Below are 21,740 nucleotides of genomic sequence, written 5' to 3'. Positions count from 1 at the left end.
AAAGACCGCGAGAGAAAATAATCAAATTACATTCAGAGGGAAACCAATAAGAATATCAGCAGATTTTTCAATCCAGACCCTAAAAGCTAGAAGGGCCTGGAACAACATTTACCAAGCCCTTAAAGAAAACGGATGCCAACCAAGAATCTTATACCCAGCAAAACTTACCTCCAAATTTGACGATGAAATAAGATCCTTCCATGATAAACAAAAGCTAAAGCAATTTACAAAAAGAAAGCCAGCATTACAGAACATTCTCAGCAAAATATTCCATGAGGAAGAGATGAAAAACAACGATGCACATCAGCAACAGGAGGCGCTAGCCTAAAGGAATAGCCAAATAAAGAAGAAACCAAATCATGTCAAAAACAAATATGAGTCAAATGACTGGGAATACAAATCATATCACAATAATAACCCTGAATGTTAATGGCCTGAACTCATCAATCAAAAGACATAGACTGGCAGATTGGATTAAAAAGAAAAATCCAACAATATGCTGCCTGCAAGAGACTCATCTCATAGAAAGAGATACCCACCGACTAAAGGTGAAAGGATGGGGAAAAACATACCATGCACACGGACACAGCAAAAAAGATGGAGTATCCATCCTCGTTTCAGATAATGTGGACTTCAACCAAAACTAATCAGAAGGGATAAAGAAGGACATTACATGCTGCTTAAGGGAAACATAAATCAGCAAGACATAACAATCATAAATATTTATGCCCTGAACATTGGCTCATCCACGTACGTCAAAAAAATCCTTCTCAATTCCAGAAATCAAATAGACCACAACACAATAATACTAGGCGATTTTAACACACCTCTCTCACCACTGGATAGATCGTCCAAACAAAAATTGAACAAAGAAACCATAGATCTCAATAACACAATCAGCAATTTAGACTTAACGGACATATATAGAATATACCATCCAACAAAGAACGAATACACTTTCTTCTCAGCAGCACATGGATCCTTCTCTAAAATAGACCATATTTTATGCCACAAAGCTACTGTTAGCAAATACAAGAAGATAGAGATACTACCTTGTACTCTATCAGATCATAATGGATTGAAATTAGAAATAAATGACAGAATAAAAAACAGAAACTTCTCCAGTACCTGGAGATTAAATAATACAATATTATATGATGAATGGATAATAGAAGACATCAGGAGGGAAATTAAAAAATTCTTAGAAGTAAACGAGAACAAAGACACATCATATCAAAATCTCTGGGACACTATGAAAGCAGTACTTAGAGGAAGATTTATTTCATGGGGCGCATTCAAAAAAAAGAAGTAGAAATCAACAAATAAATGACTTAACACTACAGCTCCAAGCGCTAGAAAAAGAAGAGCAGATCAATACCAGAAGTAGTAGAAGACAGGAAATAGTTAAAATCAGAGCCGAAATCAACGAAATTGAAAAAAAAGAAACAATTGGAAAAATTAACAAAATAAATAGTTGGTTCTCTGAAAAAATAAATAAAATTGATAAACCCTTAGAAAGAGGGAGAAAACTCAAATTACTAAAATTCGGACTGAACAAGGAAACATCACAACAGACACGAGTGAAATACAAAACATAATTAGAAGCTATTTTGAAAATCTATACTCCAACAAAACAGAAAACCTCGAAGACATCAACAAATTTCTAGAGACATATGAATTACCTAAACTGAACGAGGAGGACATACACAACTTAAATAAACCAATTTCAAGCAATGAAATAGAAGAGGTCATCAAAAGCCTACCAACAAAGAAAAGTCCGGGACCAGATGGGTTCTCAGTCGAGTTCTACAAAACCTTTAAAGAAGAGCTCATTCCAATACTCCTCAAAGTATTCCATGAAATAGAAGAGGAGGGAACCCTACCAAACTCGTTCTATGAAGCCAATATCACCCTGATACCTAAACCAGACAGAGACACATCGAGGAAAGAAAATTTCAGACCAATATCCCTAACATCGACGCAAAAATTCTCAACAAAATTTTAGCAAATCGCATACAAATATATATTAAAAAGATAGTGCACCACGATCAAGTGCGTTTTATCCCAGGGATGCAAGGTTGGTTCAACATTTGGAAATCAATAAATGTTATTCACCATATCAACAGACTTAAAGTTAAGAATCACATGATTATTTCGATAGATGCAGAAAAAGCATTTGATAAAATACAGCACCCCTTCATGCTCAAAACACTAGAAAAAATAGGGATAGTGGGAACATTCCTTAACATTGTAAAGGCCATCTATGCTAAGCCCATGGCCAATATCATTCTAAATGGTGAAAAACTGAAAGCATTCCCCCTAAAAACTGGAACAAGGCAGGGATGCCCTCTTTCACCACTTCTATTCAACATCATCCTTGAAACTCTAGCCAGAGCAATTAGAAAAACCAAAGAAATTAAAAGGATACGAATAGGAAAAGAACTCAAACTATCCCTGTTCACTGATGACATGATTATATATTTAGCGGAACCTGGAAATTCCACCAGAAAACTTTTAGAACTCATAAGTGAATTCAGTAAAGTAGCAGGTTACAAGATCAATGCTCATAAATCCAATGCATTTTTATACATAAGTGATGAATCTTCAGAAAGAGAAATTAGGAAAACTACCCCATTCACAATAGCATCGAAAAAAATAAAATACTTGGGAATCAATCTCACAAAAGAGGTGACAGACCTCTACAATGAGAACTACAGAACACTAAAGAAAGAAATTAAAGAAAACCTTAGAAGATTGAAAGATCTCCCATGTTCCTTGATAGGCAGAATTAATATTGTCAAAATGGCTATACTACCTAAAGTGCTATACAGATTCAATGCAATTCCAATTAAAATCCCAATGATGTACCTTACAGAAACAGAGCAAGAAATTATGAAATTCATCTGGAAGAATAAAAAACCTAGAATAGCTAAAGCAATCCTCAGTAGCAAGAACAAAGCAGGGGGTATTGCAATACCAGATCTTCAACTCTACTACAAAGCAATAGTAACAAAAACGGCATGGTATTGGTACCAAAATAGACAGGTAGATCAATGGTACAGAATAGAGGACACGGACACAAACCCAAATAAATACAATTTTCTCATACTAGACAAAGGTTCCAAAAATATGCAATGGAGAAAAGATAGCCTCTTCAACAAATGGTGCTGGGAAAACTGGAAAACCATATGCAATAGAATGAAATTAAACCCCTATCTCTCACCCTACACAAAACTCAACTCAAAATGGATCAAGGACCTCAGAATCAGACCAGAGACCCTGCATCTTTTTTTTTTTATTGTAAACAAATGGGATATATGTTGTTTCTCTGTTTGTACATGGCGTAAAGGCATACCATTTGTGTAATCATAAATTTACATAGGGTAATATTGTTTGATTCATTCTGCCATTTTTTCCCTTTCCCTCCACCCCTCCCACCCCTCCCCTCCCTCTATACAGTCCTTCCTTCCTCCATTCCTGCCCCCCCCAAACCCAACTCCAACCCCAACACTAACCCCTCTCACACCCCATTATGTGTCATCATCCACTTATTAGCGATATCATTTGTCCTTTGGTTTTTTGAGATTGGCTTATCTCACTTAGCATGATATTCTCCAGTTTCATCCATTTGCCTGCAAATGCCATAATTTTATCATTCTTTATAGCTGAGTAATATTCCATTGTATATACATACCACAGTTTCTTTATCCATTCATCAATTGAAGGACATCTAGGTTGGTTCCACAATCTGGCTATTGTGAACTGAGCAGCTATGAACATTGATGTGGCTGTATCTCTGTAGTATGCTCATTTTAAGTCCTTTGGGTAGAGGACAAGGAGTGGGATAGCTGGGTCAAATGGTGGTTCCATTCCAAGTTTTCTAAGGAGTCTCCATACTGCTTTCCAGAGTGGCTGCACTAATTTGCAGCCCCACCAGCAATGTATGAGTGTATCTTTCTCCCCACATCCTCGACAACACCTGTTGTTGCTTGTATTCTTGATAATCGCCATTCTAGTTGGGGTGAGATGGAATCTTAGGGTGGTTTTGATTTGCATTTCTCTTATTACTAGAGATGTTGAACATTTTTCCATATGTTTGTTGATTGCTTGTAGATCTTCTTCTGTGAAGTGTCTATTCATTTCCTTAGCCCATTTGTTGATTGGATTATTTGTATTATTGGTGTAGAGTTTTTTGAGTTCTTTATAGATTCTGGAGATTAGTGCTCTATCTGAAGTATGATTGGCAAAGATTTTCTCCCACTCTGTAGGCTCTTTCTTCGCATTGCTGATAGTTTCCTTTGCTGAGAGAAAACTTTTTAGTTTGAATCTATCCCAGTTATTAATTCTTGCTTTTATTTCTTGTGCTATGGGAGTCCTGTTGAGGAAGTTGGTCCTAAGCCGACATGTTGAAGCTCTGGACCTACTTTTTCTTCTATAAGATGCAAGGTCTCTGGTCTGATTCCGAGATCCTTAATCCATTTTGAGTTTAGTTTCATGCATGGTGAGAATCCATTTTGAGTTTAGTTTCATGCATATGGGTTTAGTTTCATTCTGTTGCATATGGATTTCCAATTCTCCCAGCACCATTTGTTGAAGAGGCTATCTTTTCTCCATTGCATATTTTTGGCCCCTTTGTCTAGTATGAGAAAATTGTATTTATTTGGGTTTGTGTCCGTGTCCTCTATTCTGTACCATTGATCTACCTGTCTATTTTGGTACCAATACCATGCCGTTTTTGTTACTATTGCTTTGTAGTAGAGTTGAAGATCTGGTACTGCGATACCCCCTGCTTCACTCTTTCTGCCAAGGATTGCTTTAGCTATTCTGGGTTTTTTATTCTTCCAGATGAATTTCATAATTTCTTGCTCTATTTCTGTAAGGTACGTCCTTGGGATTTTAATTGGAATTGCATTGAATCTAAATAGCACTTTTGGTCGTATGGCCATTTTGACAATATTAATTCTTCCTATCCAAGAACATGGGAGATCTTTCCATCTTTTAAGGTTTTCTTTAATTTCTTTCTTTAGTGTTCTGTAGTTCTCATTGTAGAGGTCTTTCACCTCTTTTGTGAGATTGATTCCCAAATATTTTATTTTTTTCGAAGCTATTGTGAATGGGGTAGTTTTCCTAATTTCTCTTTCTGAAGATTCATCACTTATGTATAAAAATGCCTTAGATTTATGTGCATTGATCTTATATCCCGCTACTTTACTGAATTCACTTATGAGTTCTAAAAGTTTTCTGGTGGAATTTCCTGGTTCCTCTAAGTATACAATCATATCATCAGCAAATAGGGATAGTTTGAGTTCTTCTTTTCCTATTCGTATCCCTTTAATTTCTTTGATCTGTCTAATTGCTCTGGCTAGAGTTTCAAGGACGATATTGAAAAGAAGTGGTGAAAGAGGGCATCCCTACCTTGTTCCAGTTTTCAGAGGGAATGCTTTCAGTTTTTCACCATTTAGAATGATATTAGCCATGGGCTTAGCATAGATGACCTTTACAATGTTAAGGAATGTTCCCACTATCCCTATTTTTTCTAGTGTTTTGAGCATAAAGGGGTGCTGTATTTTATCAAATGCTTTTTCTGCATCTATCGAAATAATCATGTGATTCTTGACTTTAAGTCTATTGATATGGTGAATAACATTTATTGATTTCCTGATGTTGGACCAACATTGCATCCCTGGGATGAAACCCACTTGATCATGGTGCACTATCTTTTTAATATGTTTTTGTATGCGATTTGCTAAAATTTTGTTGAGAATTTTTGCGTCAATGTTCATTAAGGATATTGGTCTGAAATTTTCTTTCCTTGATGTGTCTCTGTCTGGTTTAGGAATCAGGGTAATATTGGCTTCATAGAATGAGTTTGGGGGCTTCCCTCCTCTTCTATTTCAAGGAATACTTTGAGAAGTATTGGAATGAGCTCTTCTTTAAAGGTTTTGTAGAACTCGACTGAGAACCCATCTGGTCCTGCACTTTTCTTTGTTGGTAGGCTTTTGATGACTTCTTCTATTTCATTACTTGAAATTGGTCTATTTAAATTGTGTATGTCCTCCTCGTTCAGTTTAGGCAATTCATATGTCTCTAGAAACCTGTTGATGTCTTCGAAATTTTCTATTTTGTTGGAGTATAGGTTTTCAAAATAGCTTCTAATTATGTTTTGTATTTCCGTCGTGTCTGTTGTGATATTTCCTTGTTCATTCCGAATTTTAGTGATTTGGGTTTTCTCTCGTATTCTCTTTGTTAGTGTGGCTAAAGGTTTATCAATTTTATTTATTTTTTCGAATAACCAACTATTTATTTTGTCAATTTTATGTATTGTTTCTTTTGTTTCAATTTCGTTGATTTCAGCTCTCAGTTTATTTCCTGTCTTCTACTACTTTGGTGTTGGTCTGTTCTTCTTTTTCTAGGGCTTTGAGCTGTAGTGTTAGGTTGTTTATTTGTTGAGTTTTACTTCTTTTATTAAATGCGCTCCATGAAATAAATTTTCCTCTAAGTACTGCTTTCATAGTGTCCCAGAGATTTTGATATGATGTTTCTTTGTTGTCGTTTACCTCTAAGAATTTTTTAATTTCCTTCCTAATATCTTCTGTTATCCATTCATCATATAATAGCATATTGTTTAATCTCCAGGTGTTGGAGTAGTTTCTGTTTTTTACTCTTTCATTTTTTTCTAACTTCAATCCATTATGATCTGATAGAATACAAGGTAGTGTCTCTATCTTCTTGTATTTGCGGACATTAGCTTTGTGGCATAATATATGGTCTATTTTAGAGAAGGATCCATGTGCTGCTGAGAAGAAAGTGTATTCGCTCTTGGTTGGATGGTATATTCTATAAATGTCTGTTAAGTCTAAATTATTGTGTTATTGAGATCTATGGTTTCTTTGTTCAATTTTTGTTTGGAAGATCTGTCCAGTGGTGAGAGAGACGTGTTAAAATCACCTAGTATTATTGTGTTATGTTCTATTTGGTTTCTAAAATTGAGAAGGATTTGTTTAACATACATGGATGAGCCACTGTTTGGGGCATAGATGTTTATGATTGTTATATCTTGCTGATTTATGCTTCCCTTAAGCAGTATGAAGTGTCCTTCTTTATCCCTTCTGACTAACATTGGTTTGAAGTCCACATTATCTGAAATGAGGATGTATACTCCAGCTTTTTTGCTGAATCCATGTGCATGGTATGTTTTTCTCCATCCTTTCACCTTTAGTCTATGGGTATCTCTTTCTATGAGGTGAGTCTCTTGCAGGCAACATATTGTTGGATCTTTCTTTTTAATCCAATCTGCCAGTCTATGTCTTTTGATTGATGAATTCAGGCCATTAATATTCAGGGTTATTATTGAGATATGATTTGTCTTCCCAGTCATTTGGTTCATATTTAAAATTTTTGACACATCTTGGTTCCTCCTTTATTTGACAGTTCCTTTAGGATAATTCCTCCCTTTGCTGATTTGCTTCTTTGTTTTTTATCTCTTCCTCATGAAATATTTTGCTGAGAATGTTCTGTAATGCTGGCTTTCTTTTCGTAAATTCTTTTAGCTTTTGTTTATCATGGAATGATTTTATTTCATTGTCAAATTTGAAGGTAAGTTTTGGTGGGTATAAGATTCTTGGTTGGCATTCATTTTCTTTCAGAGCTTGAAAAATGTTGTTCCAGGCCCTTCTAGCTTTTAGAGTCTGGATTGAAAAATCTGCTGATATCCGTATTGGTTTCCCCCTGAATGTAATTTGGTTCTTTTCTCTCACAGCCTTTAAAATTCTGTCTTTATTTTGTTTGTTAGGTATTTTCATTATAATGTGCCTTGGTGTGGGTCTGTTGTAATTTTGTGTATTTGGAGTCCTATAAGCCTCTTGGACTTGATTTTCCATTTCATTCTTCAGATTTGGGAAATTTTCTGATATTATTTCATCGAATAGATTTTTCATTCCTTTGGTTTGTTTTTCTAAGCCTTCCTCAATCACAATAATTCTCAAATTTGGCCTTTTCATGATATTCCATAGTTCTTGGAGATTCTGTTCATGATTTCTTACCATCTTCTCTGTTTGTTCAACTTTGTTTTCGAGGTTAAATATTTTGTCTTCAATATCTGAAGTTCTGTCTTCCAGGTGTTCTATCCTATTGGTTATGCTTTCTATGGAGTTCTTAATTTGGTTTATTGTTTCCTTCATTTCAAGAATTTCTGTTTGGTTTTTTTTCAATATCTCTAACTCTTTATTGAAATGATCTTTTGCTACCTGAATTTGCTCTGTTAACTGTCTATTGGTGCGATCATTCAATGCCTGCATTTGCTCTTTCATCTCATCATTTGCTTCCCTAATCATTTTAATTATATACATTCTGAACTCCCTTTCTGTCATTTCTTCTGCCATGCTGTCGTTGGATTTTATTGATGTAACATCTAGATTTGTTTGGGGCATTTTCTTCCCTTGTTTTCTCATATTGTTCAGGAATCAGTGGGTCATTAAGATATTGCAGATTTCCTCTATCAACTTATAATGTCCCTGAAGATTGCTAGTATATCCCCTCTTATCCTTCAGTAGCCTGAAATCTTGGAGGAAGTTGATAATGTGGAGCTCCACGAAGAAGCTGCCTCTCTAGGGGTGGTGACCCTCAGGTGGTGTATATTCCCTGCTAGTGGGCAGAGGTGCCTCCACTTGTTGACTAATGGTCATTCAATGGGGAAGTAGACTGTAGGCTGAGGCAAGTCCTGTTTGTGCCTGTGTCTCTGGTTTTACCGTCCCTGTGGGAAAACCTCCCCTGGCAGGGAAGACTCACTCGGTAGGGACGTCTCGCTGGTCAGTTGCCCTCCTAGAGGTTCCCCTCAATCTACAACTACCGCCTGGGCTGGGCTGTCTTCCTCTGCAACGTTTCCAGGGTCCCGGACCTACCTCCTGGGCCTGCGAGCCTCACCCTTCGCAGGCGAGTCTCCTTAGGCTGCCTCTCCCAGAGAATCTGCTCGCAGTCCTGGAAACTTCGCTCCACCCCTAGGCGTGTCTCTGTGCGGCTCTTCCAGCAAGAAGCCACCTAGCTCCTGGGACCCTGCTCTGCACCTAATCGCCTGGCTATGCGGCCCCTCCTCTGAGTCGCCACCTGGAGCCCCGTACAATAGCTCTGAGACCCAGAGACCTGCCACACACCTCCTCCTCCGGACAGCCGCCCGGTTTCCGATGCAGTCACTAGGAATCCAAGCAACTCACTTCGCATCTCCTCCTCCCGCCAACCACCCGTAGCCCTAGGCAGTCACTCCAAGTCCAAGTGACCCGCCCTGTTCCTCCTCCTCCTCCTCGGGGTAGCCCCCCGGGTGTTCAGGAGTGGTGGCTCCGAGACCAAGTGACCCACCGCGCTCCTCCTCCAGGCAGGCCACCGGTGTTCAGGATTGGTCGCTTTTAGTCCAATCAACTCACCACTCGCCTCCTCCTCTGGCAACCGCCTGTAGCTCTGATGCAGTCACTCCTAGACCAAGTGACCCACTGCTCTCCTCCTCCAGGCAGGCCACCGGTGTTCTGGAGCAGTCATTCTGAGTTCAAACAGCTCGCCACGCAGCTCCTCCTCTGGCAACTGCCTGTGGCTCTGATGCAGTCACTCCTAGACCAAGCGACCTGCCGTGCTCCTCCTCTTCCTCCGGGCAACTCCCCGGTGTTCAGAAGTGGTAGTTCTGAGTCTAAACAGCTCACCACACAGCTCCTCCTCAGGCAGCCGCCCGGAGCCCCAGTGGTTGCTCCGAGTCCAAGCACTTTGCTGAGCCACCTCCTCTACAATGATCCCAGTTGTCTGTGTTTACCGCTCCAGTGGGGGGAGGGTCTCGCCAAGCAACTCTAGTTCACAAAGTTCCCTGCGTTCCAGGGCTACCGCCCCATCCGGGACGCCTCTCCAATGGGAAAGACTCACCCGGCGGCTTTGAGTTGGTCCCAAGTCTCTCACTATCTCCTCTTTTGAATCCTGTGTCCTGGAGCAACATGAAATGCAGTCGCCCTCTAGGCCGCCATCTTGAAAACCCCCCGAGACCCTGCATCTTACAGAAGAAAAAGTAGGTCCAAATCTTCAACTTGTTGGCTTAGGATCAGACTTCCTTAACAGGACTCCCATAGCACAAGAAATAAAAGCAAGAATCAACACCTGGGATAGATTCAAACTAAAAAGCTTTCTCTCAGCAAAGGAAACTATCAGCAATGTGAAGAGAGAGCCTACAGAGTGGGAGAATATCTTTGCCAACCATACTTCAGATAGAGCGCTAATTTCCAGAATCTATAAAGAACTCAAAAAACTCTACACCAAGAATACAAATAATCCAATCAACAAATGGGCTAAGGAAATGAACAGACACTTCACAGAAGAAGATGTACAAGTAATCAACAGATATATGAAAAAATGTTCAACATCCCTAGTAATAAGGGAAATGCAAATCAAAACTACCCTAAGATTTCATCTCACCCCAATTAGAATGGCGATTTTCAAGAACACAAGCAACAATAGGTTTTGGCGAGGATGTGGTGAAAAAGGAACACTCATACATTGCTGGTGGGGTTGCAAATTAGTGCAGCCACTCTGGAAAGCAGTGTGGAGATTCCTCAGAAAACTTGGAATGGAAACACCATTTGACCCAGCTATCCCACTCCTTGTCCTCTACCCAAAGGACTTAAAATGAGCATACTACAGAGATACAGCCACATCAATGTTCATAGCTGCTCAGTTCACAATAGCCAGATTGTGGAACCAACCTAGATGTCCTTCAATTGATGAATGGATAAAGAAACTGTGGCATATATATACAATGGAATATTACTCCGCAATGAAGAATGATAAAATTATGGCATTTGCAGGCAAATGGATGAAATTGGAGAATATCATGCTAAGTGAGATAAGCCAATCTCAAAAAACTAAAGGACGAATGATCTCGCTGATAAGCGGATGAGGACATATAATGGGGGGTGGGAGGGGTTAGCATTAGGTTTAGGGTTAGGGATAAGGAGAGTGGTAAGAATGAAGGAAAGAAGGACTGTATAGAGGGAAAAGAGGGGTGTGAGGGGTGGGGGGGAAGGAAAAAAAATCAAACATCATTGCCCTATGTAAATGTATGATTACACAAATGGTATGCCTTGACTCCATGTACAAATAGAGAAACAACATGTATCCCATTTGTATACAATAATAAAAAAAAACAAATAAATAAAGATTAAATTCTTAAAAAAAAAAAAAAAAAGAGTGTGGCTTCTGCTTCATGGTGATGGGGAAGCGTCCATGAGTTGGACAGAACAAGCTGAGTTAAGGATCCTAATTGATCTTTCACCTCTGTATTTTCTACATGTTCTGATTCTATGAGCTTTTAAGGATTAATTCCAAATATTACTGAGAGTGAAGCTTTCCTGAAAATGAGGGTGTGCTCATGCCATAAAATTGCAGGTGCCCTTTGACTAGCCATTTCACTGAAATCAGGGTTTTACATTTATATTACGTGTACTTGATAGGACAAAACACACACACAGGAACTTCAGTCATATGTATAATTAGGCTGCACTCTTTGTACTTTTCTGTTTCTAAGTTTTTATACATCGCAACTTTCATTTGATCTCATAGCTGCCTAGTGAAGTAAATCACTTGCCCACAAAATATTCTCATGGCCCTAACAGATGACATATCTGGGACTCAGGTTGGGGAAATAAATTTTATGAAGTCTCAACAGAAATGTTTTCCTATGTTTCTCAATATACCCTTTCTTCATTTTTTTTCTTCCTTCCTTTCCTCTTTTTCTTTCTCCCTCCTCCTTCTTTCCCTCCCTCCCTCATCCAATAACACACTTCCTGAGCAGCTATGGCATGCCACATATGATAAATTCTGGTATATATGATTGAATAAGACTCCTAGTTCCACTCTTCTTCCCAACCATACTTCACCCTTAAGCTGCAAGAAACAACAATCATACTACATTGGCAGGGGGAAAAAAAAAAAAAGGACAGAAAGTTTATCATGAAAGCAAAGAAGACCACAACATCATACTTGCATCCTAGAGCGTTGGGGACATCTGTGAAGTCTCCTTCCAAACCTTAACTTTCTCCTTCATGCCTTTGGACTCTTCCTCAGATGCCTTCTTTCTCTGCTCAACCTCCTCCTTAGTCAAGTAGTGATTCTCACCTACAAATCTTTCCCCAGAAGAATGTGCCAACCTTCCTCCGCTCTAGTCCAAACTACTTTCCTTATCCCTACTTGAATTAAACAAGGCTTCCCTGGTTTCTCCCAACAGAGATGGAAATTTCTTGGCCCTCTTTCATCTCCTCAGTTTTGGGAGCCCTAGACGGCACATGGTGGAATCATTAGGAAGGAAAAAACACAATTCTGCCACTCACCAGCTATGAGATCTCAGGCAAGTTTGCTAACATCATAGCCTTCATTTCCACAACCATAAACTAGGAGGGTGATACCTACTTGACCCACAGTGAAAATCAAATAAATCAAATAAAGTCATCCACGCTATGTCTAACATACTACGCGCCCTTAGGAGAAAGTGCCTATAGTAAGTACCACCCCTCAGAAGCATTCACCTCCACGTGTCCTAGAACACCCTGTAACTGCTTCATCCTGCTATTTCATATGTTTTCCCTGGTCTCCATACTTTCTTCCTTGGTTCTATCCCCGTCCACTTTTTAAAATAAATCATATATTTCTGGAATGCCAAATCCTGTCTGGATAGTCCTTTTTGTTGGTCAGCTACAAATTCCATCACCTAAAGTAAAGAATAAGACCATTTGTTTCATTAGACTTAGAAAAGAAATAAACTTGGGAAGAACAGGATTAGTTCAACTTGTGCCTCTGTCATGCAAATGGCTAGAATAGCTTGACTTCTCAGAGTCTGTTTCTTTATCTATAAAATGTGTGAATGAGATTCACAAATGTATTCTCCCTGGCCCATGTAATTTTTAAAAATGTCTTTCACTGCATTTAAGAAAAGCAAAAGATTTCACATGATAATTCAAGATTTTCGCCTGAAAGCTCAGATGTCCTGACAGGTCAGGGGGCACAGTTATCTTAGCAATAATTAGTTGGAACTGAGTAGCAACTGGTCCCTTTGGGTAGGGAGAGCTCTCTACTTCATCACAGTCTCACTGTCCTTTATTCTCCCCACTGTGTACTCCCTGATCTCTGTGACCTGCCTGTCGCTACAAAGAAGCTAAGTGATCTCTCTGGATGCTTCTATTGCTTAAATTCTTAGTTAAACCATATAAGGAAGCTAAAGTCAGATCACCCTTCATATAATATCCCTTCTGGGCCAACTGAATAGACTTCAAAATAGTAGGATCTTCAGCAGAGAGGAGGGGGAAGAAGTATAGTGATCTTAGAAATAACCACCATGCCTGCAGACTCAGTTCATAAAGTTGCAAGGATCTTCCCTTTACTTTATCACTGCCTAAGAAATGGTGGGGTGATCTTAGCTAATTAATCCTCTCCTTCCAACCAAGAAGCAAAAAGAACCCAAATGTGAAAGAGGAGAAAGCTGACCTTTGGGATCAGCCCTGATCTTCCCCTCATGTCTTTCTCATTCCTGAGCAGTATCTGAAAGTAGCCTCAAGATGGACGGGCTGAAAGAGTTGAGGGAAATCCCAGCTTAAGCTGACTTCACTCCTGGTCTCTGAGCTCTCCACTAGATGATGTAGTGCCATGAACATAGGACTTGGCCATGGGATGTGAGTCAAAAAGAATCCTGAGAGGACAATCCAATCAATGTACTCATTCAACATATGCGGAAATCAAGAATTATGGAGGGGAAGTGACTTGAAGTCAGTAGCAACACAGAAAAACTCTGGTCTTCCAGAGGGAATGGTGCCTCCCACAATCATGAGTCCTTACTTGAGGACTGAGTCTCGATGTTAGCCTTTAGTGACCAATAGGAACATGACATACTCATGGATACTTGCCTTAGATGTCACTGAAACTCACCTTTGTTCTCAGTTTCCACTTCGGATTTTTGGCACGCATGCGTTTCCCGTCCTCTACTATTTTAGGAATTGGGATAGAAAGTGTGTTGGCATAATTGGGATCTATTCCCTTTGTGTAGGATCCCTGAGGAGAAAAAGCAGAAAATGACTGCTCTTGGATATCTGCACTCTCATTATTGCAGCAATATTCACAATAGCCAAGATATAAAAAAGTCCCATTCATGGATGAATGGATAAAGAAAATGTGGTATACACAACAGAATACTCTTCCGCCATTAAAAAAAAAAAAGGAAGGAGGGGCTGGGGAGATAGCTCAGTTGGTAGAGTGCTTGCTTTGTAAGCACAAGGCCCTGGGTTCAATCCCCAGCACCACCAAAAAAAAAAAAAAAAAAAAAAAAAAAAAGGAAAGAAATCCTGTCATTTGCGTGGATGAAAGTGAGAACATTATGTTAAGTGAAATAAGTCATGCAGGAAAAGACAAATACTATGTGAATGGAATTCATGTGTGGAACCTAAGAAAGCTGATCTCATACAAGTAGAGAGTAGAATAATGGTCATCAGAGGCTGAGGTGGTGCAAGGGGAGTAGGAGATGAAGAGATGTTGGTCAAAGGATTCATAATTATAGTTACATAAGAGAAGGAAATGCAAGAGAACTCTTGTAAACCAGGTGACTAAAGTAATGATAGATTGCATCCTAAAAAAAATGCGGAGATGTTAAGTGCTCTCTCCCTGCAAAATTGAGAACAATGTGAAGTGATGCATTTGTTAATTAGCTCTATTTAACCCTTCTACCATGCATATATACTTTAAAAGCATTATATTGTACATGATAAATACAATGTTTTCTGTCCATTTCAAGGGAAAAAGTTTAAATTTTTTATAAAACAATAAATTACAACTCTTCTTTCTCTCCAGGAGAACAGAAGAGACTAGTTTTTGGTAAAATCTGAAGATGGGTAAACCCTGGCCAGGGAAGAAAGGTCCAAGTCTGGTCAGTTATGCCAATGATGTGCATGAACGAATGCAGGAGGAGGACAAATACCAAATGCCTGGAGGAAAACTAGCAAGCGATGGTCATCAGTTTCCAGATGATGACCTGCCTTACCATGCCTGCTTCCTCCCAGTCTTTGTCATCTACCTTTGCTGGGAAAAATAAATATTCCAGACTACCAAGATATCAGGCAAGAAACTGAGTAGTAAAAATGCCAGAGACTGTCAGGTAGAAAATTTCATATTAACCTAAATATATTCTTGGTGACCTTGTAAACTTCTCTACAGCATATGAGTTTGGTTCAAAAGCATATTCATAGCTTTCTTACTGTGTAAGCTCCAATATGAGTCCTTACAGGGGATTGAAAATTCCCTGCTTTGTGAGGCTATGTTTTGCAGGTCTGAGAATGGAACCCAGGACCTTACACATGCTAGGCAAGCACTCTACCACTGAGCTACATCCCCAGCCCTGGCAATTTTGGAAAGGTTTGGCCTCTCTGTTGCAGAGAGATTTCTATACATAGTGTCCCTGCTAGATACACTGACAATAGAAGGGCAAATGGTGACCAATGGAGAGTCCAGACGACAAGGAAGTAGCAGCTAACACCTAACAAGCAGCAAATGTAAAACAGGAGGCCAGCTGAGAGTTTTGCAGGGAGATGGAAAAACTTATAGTTAGGTCAACCTCAACATGAAAATAAAGTTGGTCTCCAGACATGCCCCTCCCAGACTGGAAGTACCTGCAAGAGGGCAATCTGGTTCTGAATGAAGGTTTGTGTGTTCAAGTCCATCTTGACCTGATGAGCCATCGCAGCCCAGTGCTGGCTCACAAAGGCACACTTGTTCAGAGTGTTTCTATCCAGCATTCCTGGGGCCAGGGGGAAAAACAGAGAAAGATGGACCCAGAAACCCCAGGACTGGGCCAGGATGGGAGGTCTCGGAGGAATCCCCTCATCTACCCCAGCATACTTAGAATGTACTTGGAGAGATGGAGAGGGAGGTAACGGATAAAGTCCCGGTATTTGCTGAAGCCACAAGAGAGATCTCTGACGTCATCCAGGTCCATCAGCAGATTGCAGGGATCATCTTCTGACCTAAATGTACTTGTTTTTCCAGAAAACATTCTATTCATCTCAGAAATACACTGCAATGTACTCTTCCATTGTCCCACTAGAGTGAAGCCAGAGAAGGGTGCATGGTTGAGTTGTTTGAACTCTAGCCTCAGAACAAATCTTCACCAAAAGCTCTCCCAAAAAATAAAGCTTATGCAAGTGAACTTATGCACTATATTCTTATTATTTTTTCTACCACATGAAAATAGAACTTCCTGACTGGGCACAGTGGCACACGCCTATAATCCCAGTGGCTCAGGAGGCTGAGACACAAGGATCACAAATTAAAAGCCAGCCACAACAAAAGCGAGGCTGCTAAGCAACTCACTGAGACCCTGTCTCTAGATAAAATGCAAAATAGGGCTGGGGATGTGGCTCAGTGATTTAGTGCCCCTGAGTTCAATCCCTGGCACCCACTCCCCAAAACAGAACCCCCTGACTCAAACATGTAATTCTTTTACTGCCTTCTCAGCAACAGGGGATGTCTATAGTAGCAAAGTCTGAAATGACATCGTGTCTGGAATTTCTTTGAAAATATCCCAAAAGAAAAAAAATTAAACAATTTTAAAAGGATGGGGATGAATGAAATAAGATTGGTAGGACTGGGGAGGTAGCTCAGGGTAGAGTGCTTGCCTAGCAAGTATAAGACCCTGAGTAAAATATTGACAGTTGTTGAAACTGAGTAATGGTTATGTGGGTGGTTGATTAGACTGTTCTATCTAATTTTAAAATTTGGAATTTTCCATATAAAAAGTGTTTTAGAATTTATGCTACACACCATCCTGGTTTATGTAAGTATACCTTATGATGTTCACACAATGGTCAAATCAACTAACAACATGTTTCTCAAAATGCATCTCTGTAGTTAAAATGATTCATGAGTGTACATGTCTTATTTCGAAAACAAACTTAGGAGGGCCTTTGAGATCAGGGACCAAATTTCCCACTGCTTTAGTTTCTTCCTCAGGACTGAATCCAATGCTTAAAAAAAAAAAAAAAAAATAGCCACTGGTGAGTTGGATCTGTGCACTATGCCAGAGCTCAGAACTGGATGGTAGGTTATGACCCGGAACAGAGGAGGTATCATAGGAAGCTTGGTAAAGTTTCCTTTCTGATCTTTACCTCCAGGTGTCTCTTGTAAGAATCATGGTGGAAGGGCAAAAGCATGAGCTCTGGGATTATACTGACCAATTTTTATCCTTCAATCCCCACTTACCAGATGTGAGGATTAAATGAGAAAAAAATCAAAGAGACCAACATATTGGAGATGCTAAATGAATGTTAGTTTCCAAAATCTGACACCATCAGAGGGTATTGCCCTGCCAGCCCTCCAACTACACTAAGACTTTCAAATTTCATATATTCAGAAACTGTTCAATTTACATATGGTTACATCCCCCCCAAAGAAAACATCCTTAAGTTAAAAATACCATGTCAAAAATGCACTTAATACTTTATAACCCATTGTTAAATTGAAAAAATAATCACAGCAAGTCAAATCATCACAAATGCAGATATTTCTGACTCAAGATGTCCCAATAAACTATTGTACATTTTTTAAAAATTATGAGTTGAACCAGTAAGTCAGGGACCATCTACATTGACTTTCTTGCTAAAAGCTGACTTACCAGTATGTGGTGCTTCTCTCTCCAGCTTTTCAGGCACTGTTTTACTTCCTGAGGTTTTAGACAAAGGGAAAGATGTGGGCTTGAGTCTAGCAGCCCAGTAGATATGTGAAGTCTTAGACTTGGGGTTGTAGTCTTTCTCAGGGAAAAAACTCACATCGGTAAAGTCTTGACTGAGCTCTGAAGAACAAAACACCAAGACAAAGTTGCTCTTCAAGCAGATATACAGAAGAACATGAGGCAGAGACAAATGGTTTTATTTTTCCTTATTTCTTTTTGAAAAGTCTGTATCTACAGACTGTATCTGCAGTTTCCTCATTCTTGGATTCAACCAACCACAGATTTAAAATATTGAAGAAAAATAATGCACCTGTACTGAACATGTACAAACATTTTTTCCAGTCATTCTTCTCTAAGCAATATAGGATAACAACTATTTACATAGCATTTGCATTTATTAGGTATTATAAGCAATCTAGAGATCTCTAGTACTTTAGAGGAGTTAAAGTGTCTGAGAGGATGCGTGTAGGTTCTATGCAAATAATACTACACCATTTTATAGAAGGGACTTGAACAGCCATGGATTACGGTATCCAAAGGGGGTCCTGGAACTAATCCCCCACAAATAGACACCAATATACACAAAACAGATCAGGGAAGTTATGTATGCTTTTTTGGGGGGGGTCTCTGAGTTTCTAGGCAAAAATCTCAGAAAGCACACCCCCAGATTTGCCAGTCAATCTATAATATAAAATTTATTAGAGTTCTATATGCAAGGAGAGAATCAGAGATCCATGGAGGGATCTACAAGAGCAATTGCTTCTCTGAAACACTTGTTGAATTTTCTTTAAGGATATGAATAACTGTCTTGTATCAAATTAGAAAACTTTTTAGGAGAGAATCTGTCCTAGAAAGAAGAGGGTCGCCACAACCTATAACTGGACATATTTACTCTAATATAAAAAGCTGATTCCTAGAGTGCGTGGTGGAGTCTTTGAAGGAGAACCGAGAACCAAGCACCACGTAAGTGTGTTCTAACGTGGGAGATCCTCAGGAGGAGATGCGGAATTCAATTCACTTGCTGAGTGACCTAAGCTCAGTTGCTCAGATTCACTGGACTGTGGTTTATCTATAAAATTAAAGAACAGGACTGGGTGATCTCTAATTTAACTCACAGTTACACCAGTATTCTCTAATTTTTCACCACATTATCATTCTTTATATCCCTGACATCAATGAAATCAAGTGAAATACATAAGGATCAAATTGTGCCCTAGGTTATCTAGCTTTAAAATTCTTTTGGATTCCATTAGCCTACAAACATGACCACAACTCAAGTCTCCTTGACAATAGGAATTGCCCATCTTTAAGAGCTCAAATTCCAAAACTCCTCCAAGAAACCACCCCTTCCTACTCTCTTCCCACCCACCCACTTCCCCTTTCTGGAAACTCCACTCTTAGTCCCCTCCTAATCTCAAGTTTCTTGCCTCTCTTCTGGTTTCTTTCACTTCCCTGAACCAGCTGGCCAAACACTTGCAAGAGTTTCCTATCAACACCCGACACTAATGATACTCAAAATGAGATTTCCAGATCAGTGACATCAGCAACAGCTGAAAACTTAGTAAACATACAGCATATCGACAACTTCAGACCTGAGTAAGAAGTTCTAGTGTAAGAGTCCAACAATCTGTTTTGAAGAGTATAACTGGAGACTCTGATGGAAATACAGTTTGAGAACGTGACCTAGAGTCATTTGGAAGTTTAGCTACCTCCAACCTTGAATAAACTCCACTTCAAGATTTGATTTTATGACTAAGCAAGGAATATGGCAGAATGGATTTTTTTAAGGTGCTAAGCTCTAACCTCTTGGCCTGGTTTCTGTGCAGGGCTACTGAAGAACAAATTCACAGCTTCCCCATTACATCCCTCCCAAGCCCAGTCTAAAAATCCCTAATGCAGGAATGAAATGAGAACAGCATTGAGTGGTCAGAGGCAGGGACCAACCATTTCTGGGCCTAAGTCAAGCAGAAACCCATTTCGAATCCTCACGGTTTAAAGTCCTATACTTCCCCCTGCATTTGCCATTTTAGTTTTCTAGAAGGAAGTCACATTCAGTGCTTTCTCCTTTGGTAAACAAGCTCAGGTGTCCTTACAAGGTTCAAAGACTTTCCTGCATTACAGACAGTCTTTATCTGCCTAAGCTTGTCGCACCTGTGGCTCCTTGCAGTCTTGCTTTCTGGTCTCCAAGGGCCCTCTTCTCACTAACTGTGGCCTTGTTTACCTGAGATATTGTTCCACTCTCTCAGAAACAGGACTCTGATCACATCAGCAGCAGTGAGCAGTAACTTGGAGTCGCACATCTGCAGTAGCAAGAGAGTGTAATTTGCCTTCGTCTGGTGGGTGCTGTTGCCAAACCAGTACAAGATCTCCCTCATCTTTTCTTCCACAGTTTTATCCAACATTTGGTTCAAGGAGGATTTGGCTTTCCCCTCCATCCTGAGATTGATCCGGGACCTGTTATAGATGAAATCCTTTCCCTGGGTAATCTGAAGGATATTTTGGAAATAATTTAACAAATACAAGCTGTTTAGCTGTTCCAGAATGCTAACTAGAAACCTCCTCTGCCATATGCTGCTGATCCTCCGGAACCACTCTTTGGTAGAAAAGATCTTCCATGCTAAGATACATGTTTCACACTTCTGGCACAAAGGGACCGAATCGTTTCCCTTCTCACAACGAAAATAGGGGGCATTCTTGAGCCTTGGTTCCAGGTTTGCCATCATCCTGAGATAACCAGTTCATCTTATCCTTGCCTGTTAGTAACTCCACCAAATACTGGGGGAACAGAGAAAGTGAATAAATGCCCCTACTGAGCCCTTTCTATTATAAACATCTCCCGGAGAAAAAGTAAACCACAGCGACCAGTGGAAAGTTTATCTGTCCCAGAAACTGCCAGTAGAAGTCTGGCTTTTTGTTCTGACCTCCTTGGAAACATGGCTTTACCGTAAATCTCCTAAACCTGGCACTGCTTTGGTTGAGGCAGTTACTGTATATTCTGAAAGAGCTGGTCATCTCATTTCTAGAACAAGAATACTGTGAGCCAAAATTAAATAATATGTGCCTTTTAGAGGGGAAAAAACACTGTGTAGCTTGATATTTCACTTCAATTGTTGTTATTAATGACTTTTAAATCTTTGTAAATATTGAATTAGATGTGAACATCTTATGTTTACAGCTGTTTGGTTATAAGGCGGCTCTCTCAATGATCCTGAAGAAGTTTATATTCAATTTCTTAGGGCATCATCAAAGCAAAACCACAGATGTTTAAATTAAATTTAAATTATTTAACCAATTCAGAACGCTAACCAGAAATCACTTCAGAGAACCACACCTAGATGCAGAAAATTTTACTTGACCTGAGAACGTGTTGGGGGTGGACTTCCATCCTAAATCACATACCTATCTATGTATAGGGGACATAGTACAGCTTATAAGTGAAGAGTGTGGGGTCTGGAGTCAGACTGGGTTGGGACCTAGTCCAGCTCTTTACTAGCTCCGTGAACACAGGCAGATTATTCTCTGTTTCAGTGTCCACATCTATAAAATGAAGACAACAGTAGTTCCTACTTCATAGAACTGTTGTGAGGATTCAGTGAGAATCTGCATGCAAAGCACTTAGAAGACTGCCTGGTACTTATTTAGCCCTTAATACATGCAAACCTGCATCGTATTATCATCATCATTTCTGCAGTCCCACTTAGCCATAGGGATACTTTCAAACTCCCAGTGGACACCTAAAACCACAGATAGTAAAAAAAGCTACATGTATTATGTTTTTTTCTATACATACATACCTATGAAAAAGTTTGATTTGTAAATTAGGCACAGCAGAATAAATTAGACTCAGAAAGACAAGTATCACATGTTTTCTCTCATATGTAGAATCTGGGGGTGGGGGAGACAACATGAAAAAAGAAGGGAGCCTGTTAGGGAAAGGACAGGGCCCATGGGGAAGGGGGAGGGTGGGTAAGAAAGGGTAATAGGGATGGCAGTTATGATCAAAGCATGCCAT

General features: G+C 39.6%; 1 protein-coding gene across 1 annotated transcript in view; it reads right to left on the bottom strand.

Moving 5' to 3' along the window:
• The window catches only part of Fbxw10b (F-box and WD repeat domain containing 10B), a 50,697-nt gene extending 30,249 nt beyond the window's left edge, over window positions 1–20,448 (bottom strand). Inside the window, exons 1-5 of the mRNA XM_047545549.1 lie at window positions 19,950–20,448; window positions 17,672–17,848; window positions 15,901–16,101; window positions 15,672–15,799; window positions 13,942–14,064 (exon numbers count right to left, since the gene is read on the bottom strand). Of these exons, the coding sequence (XP_047401505.1) occupies window positions 13,942–14,064; window positions 15,672–15,799; window positions 15,901–16,101; window positions 17,672–17,848; window positions 19,950–20,448 (1,128 nt within the window). The remainder of the gene's footprint in view (window positions 1–13,941; window positions 14,065–15,671; window positions 15,800–15,900; window positions 16,102–17,671; window positions 17,849–19,949) is intronic.
• Window positions 20,449–21,740: the final 1,292 nt, after the last annotated feature.

This window comes from Sciurus carolinensis, chromosome 3 (genome assembly GCF_902686445.1).
Source record: "Sciurus carolinensis chromosome 3, mSciCar1.2, whole genome shotgun sequence".
In the NCBI taxonomy this organism is placed as follows: domain Eukaryota; kingdom Metazoa; phylum Chordata; class Mammalia; order Rodentia; family Sciuridae; genus Sciurus; species Sciurus carolinensis.
The sequence above is the reverse complement of the archived record's forward strand: the minus strand, read 5'-3'. Positions and strand labels throughout refer to the sequence as shown.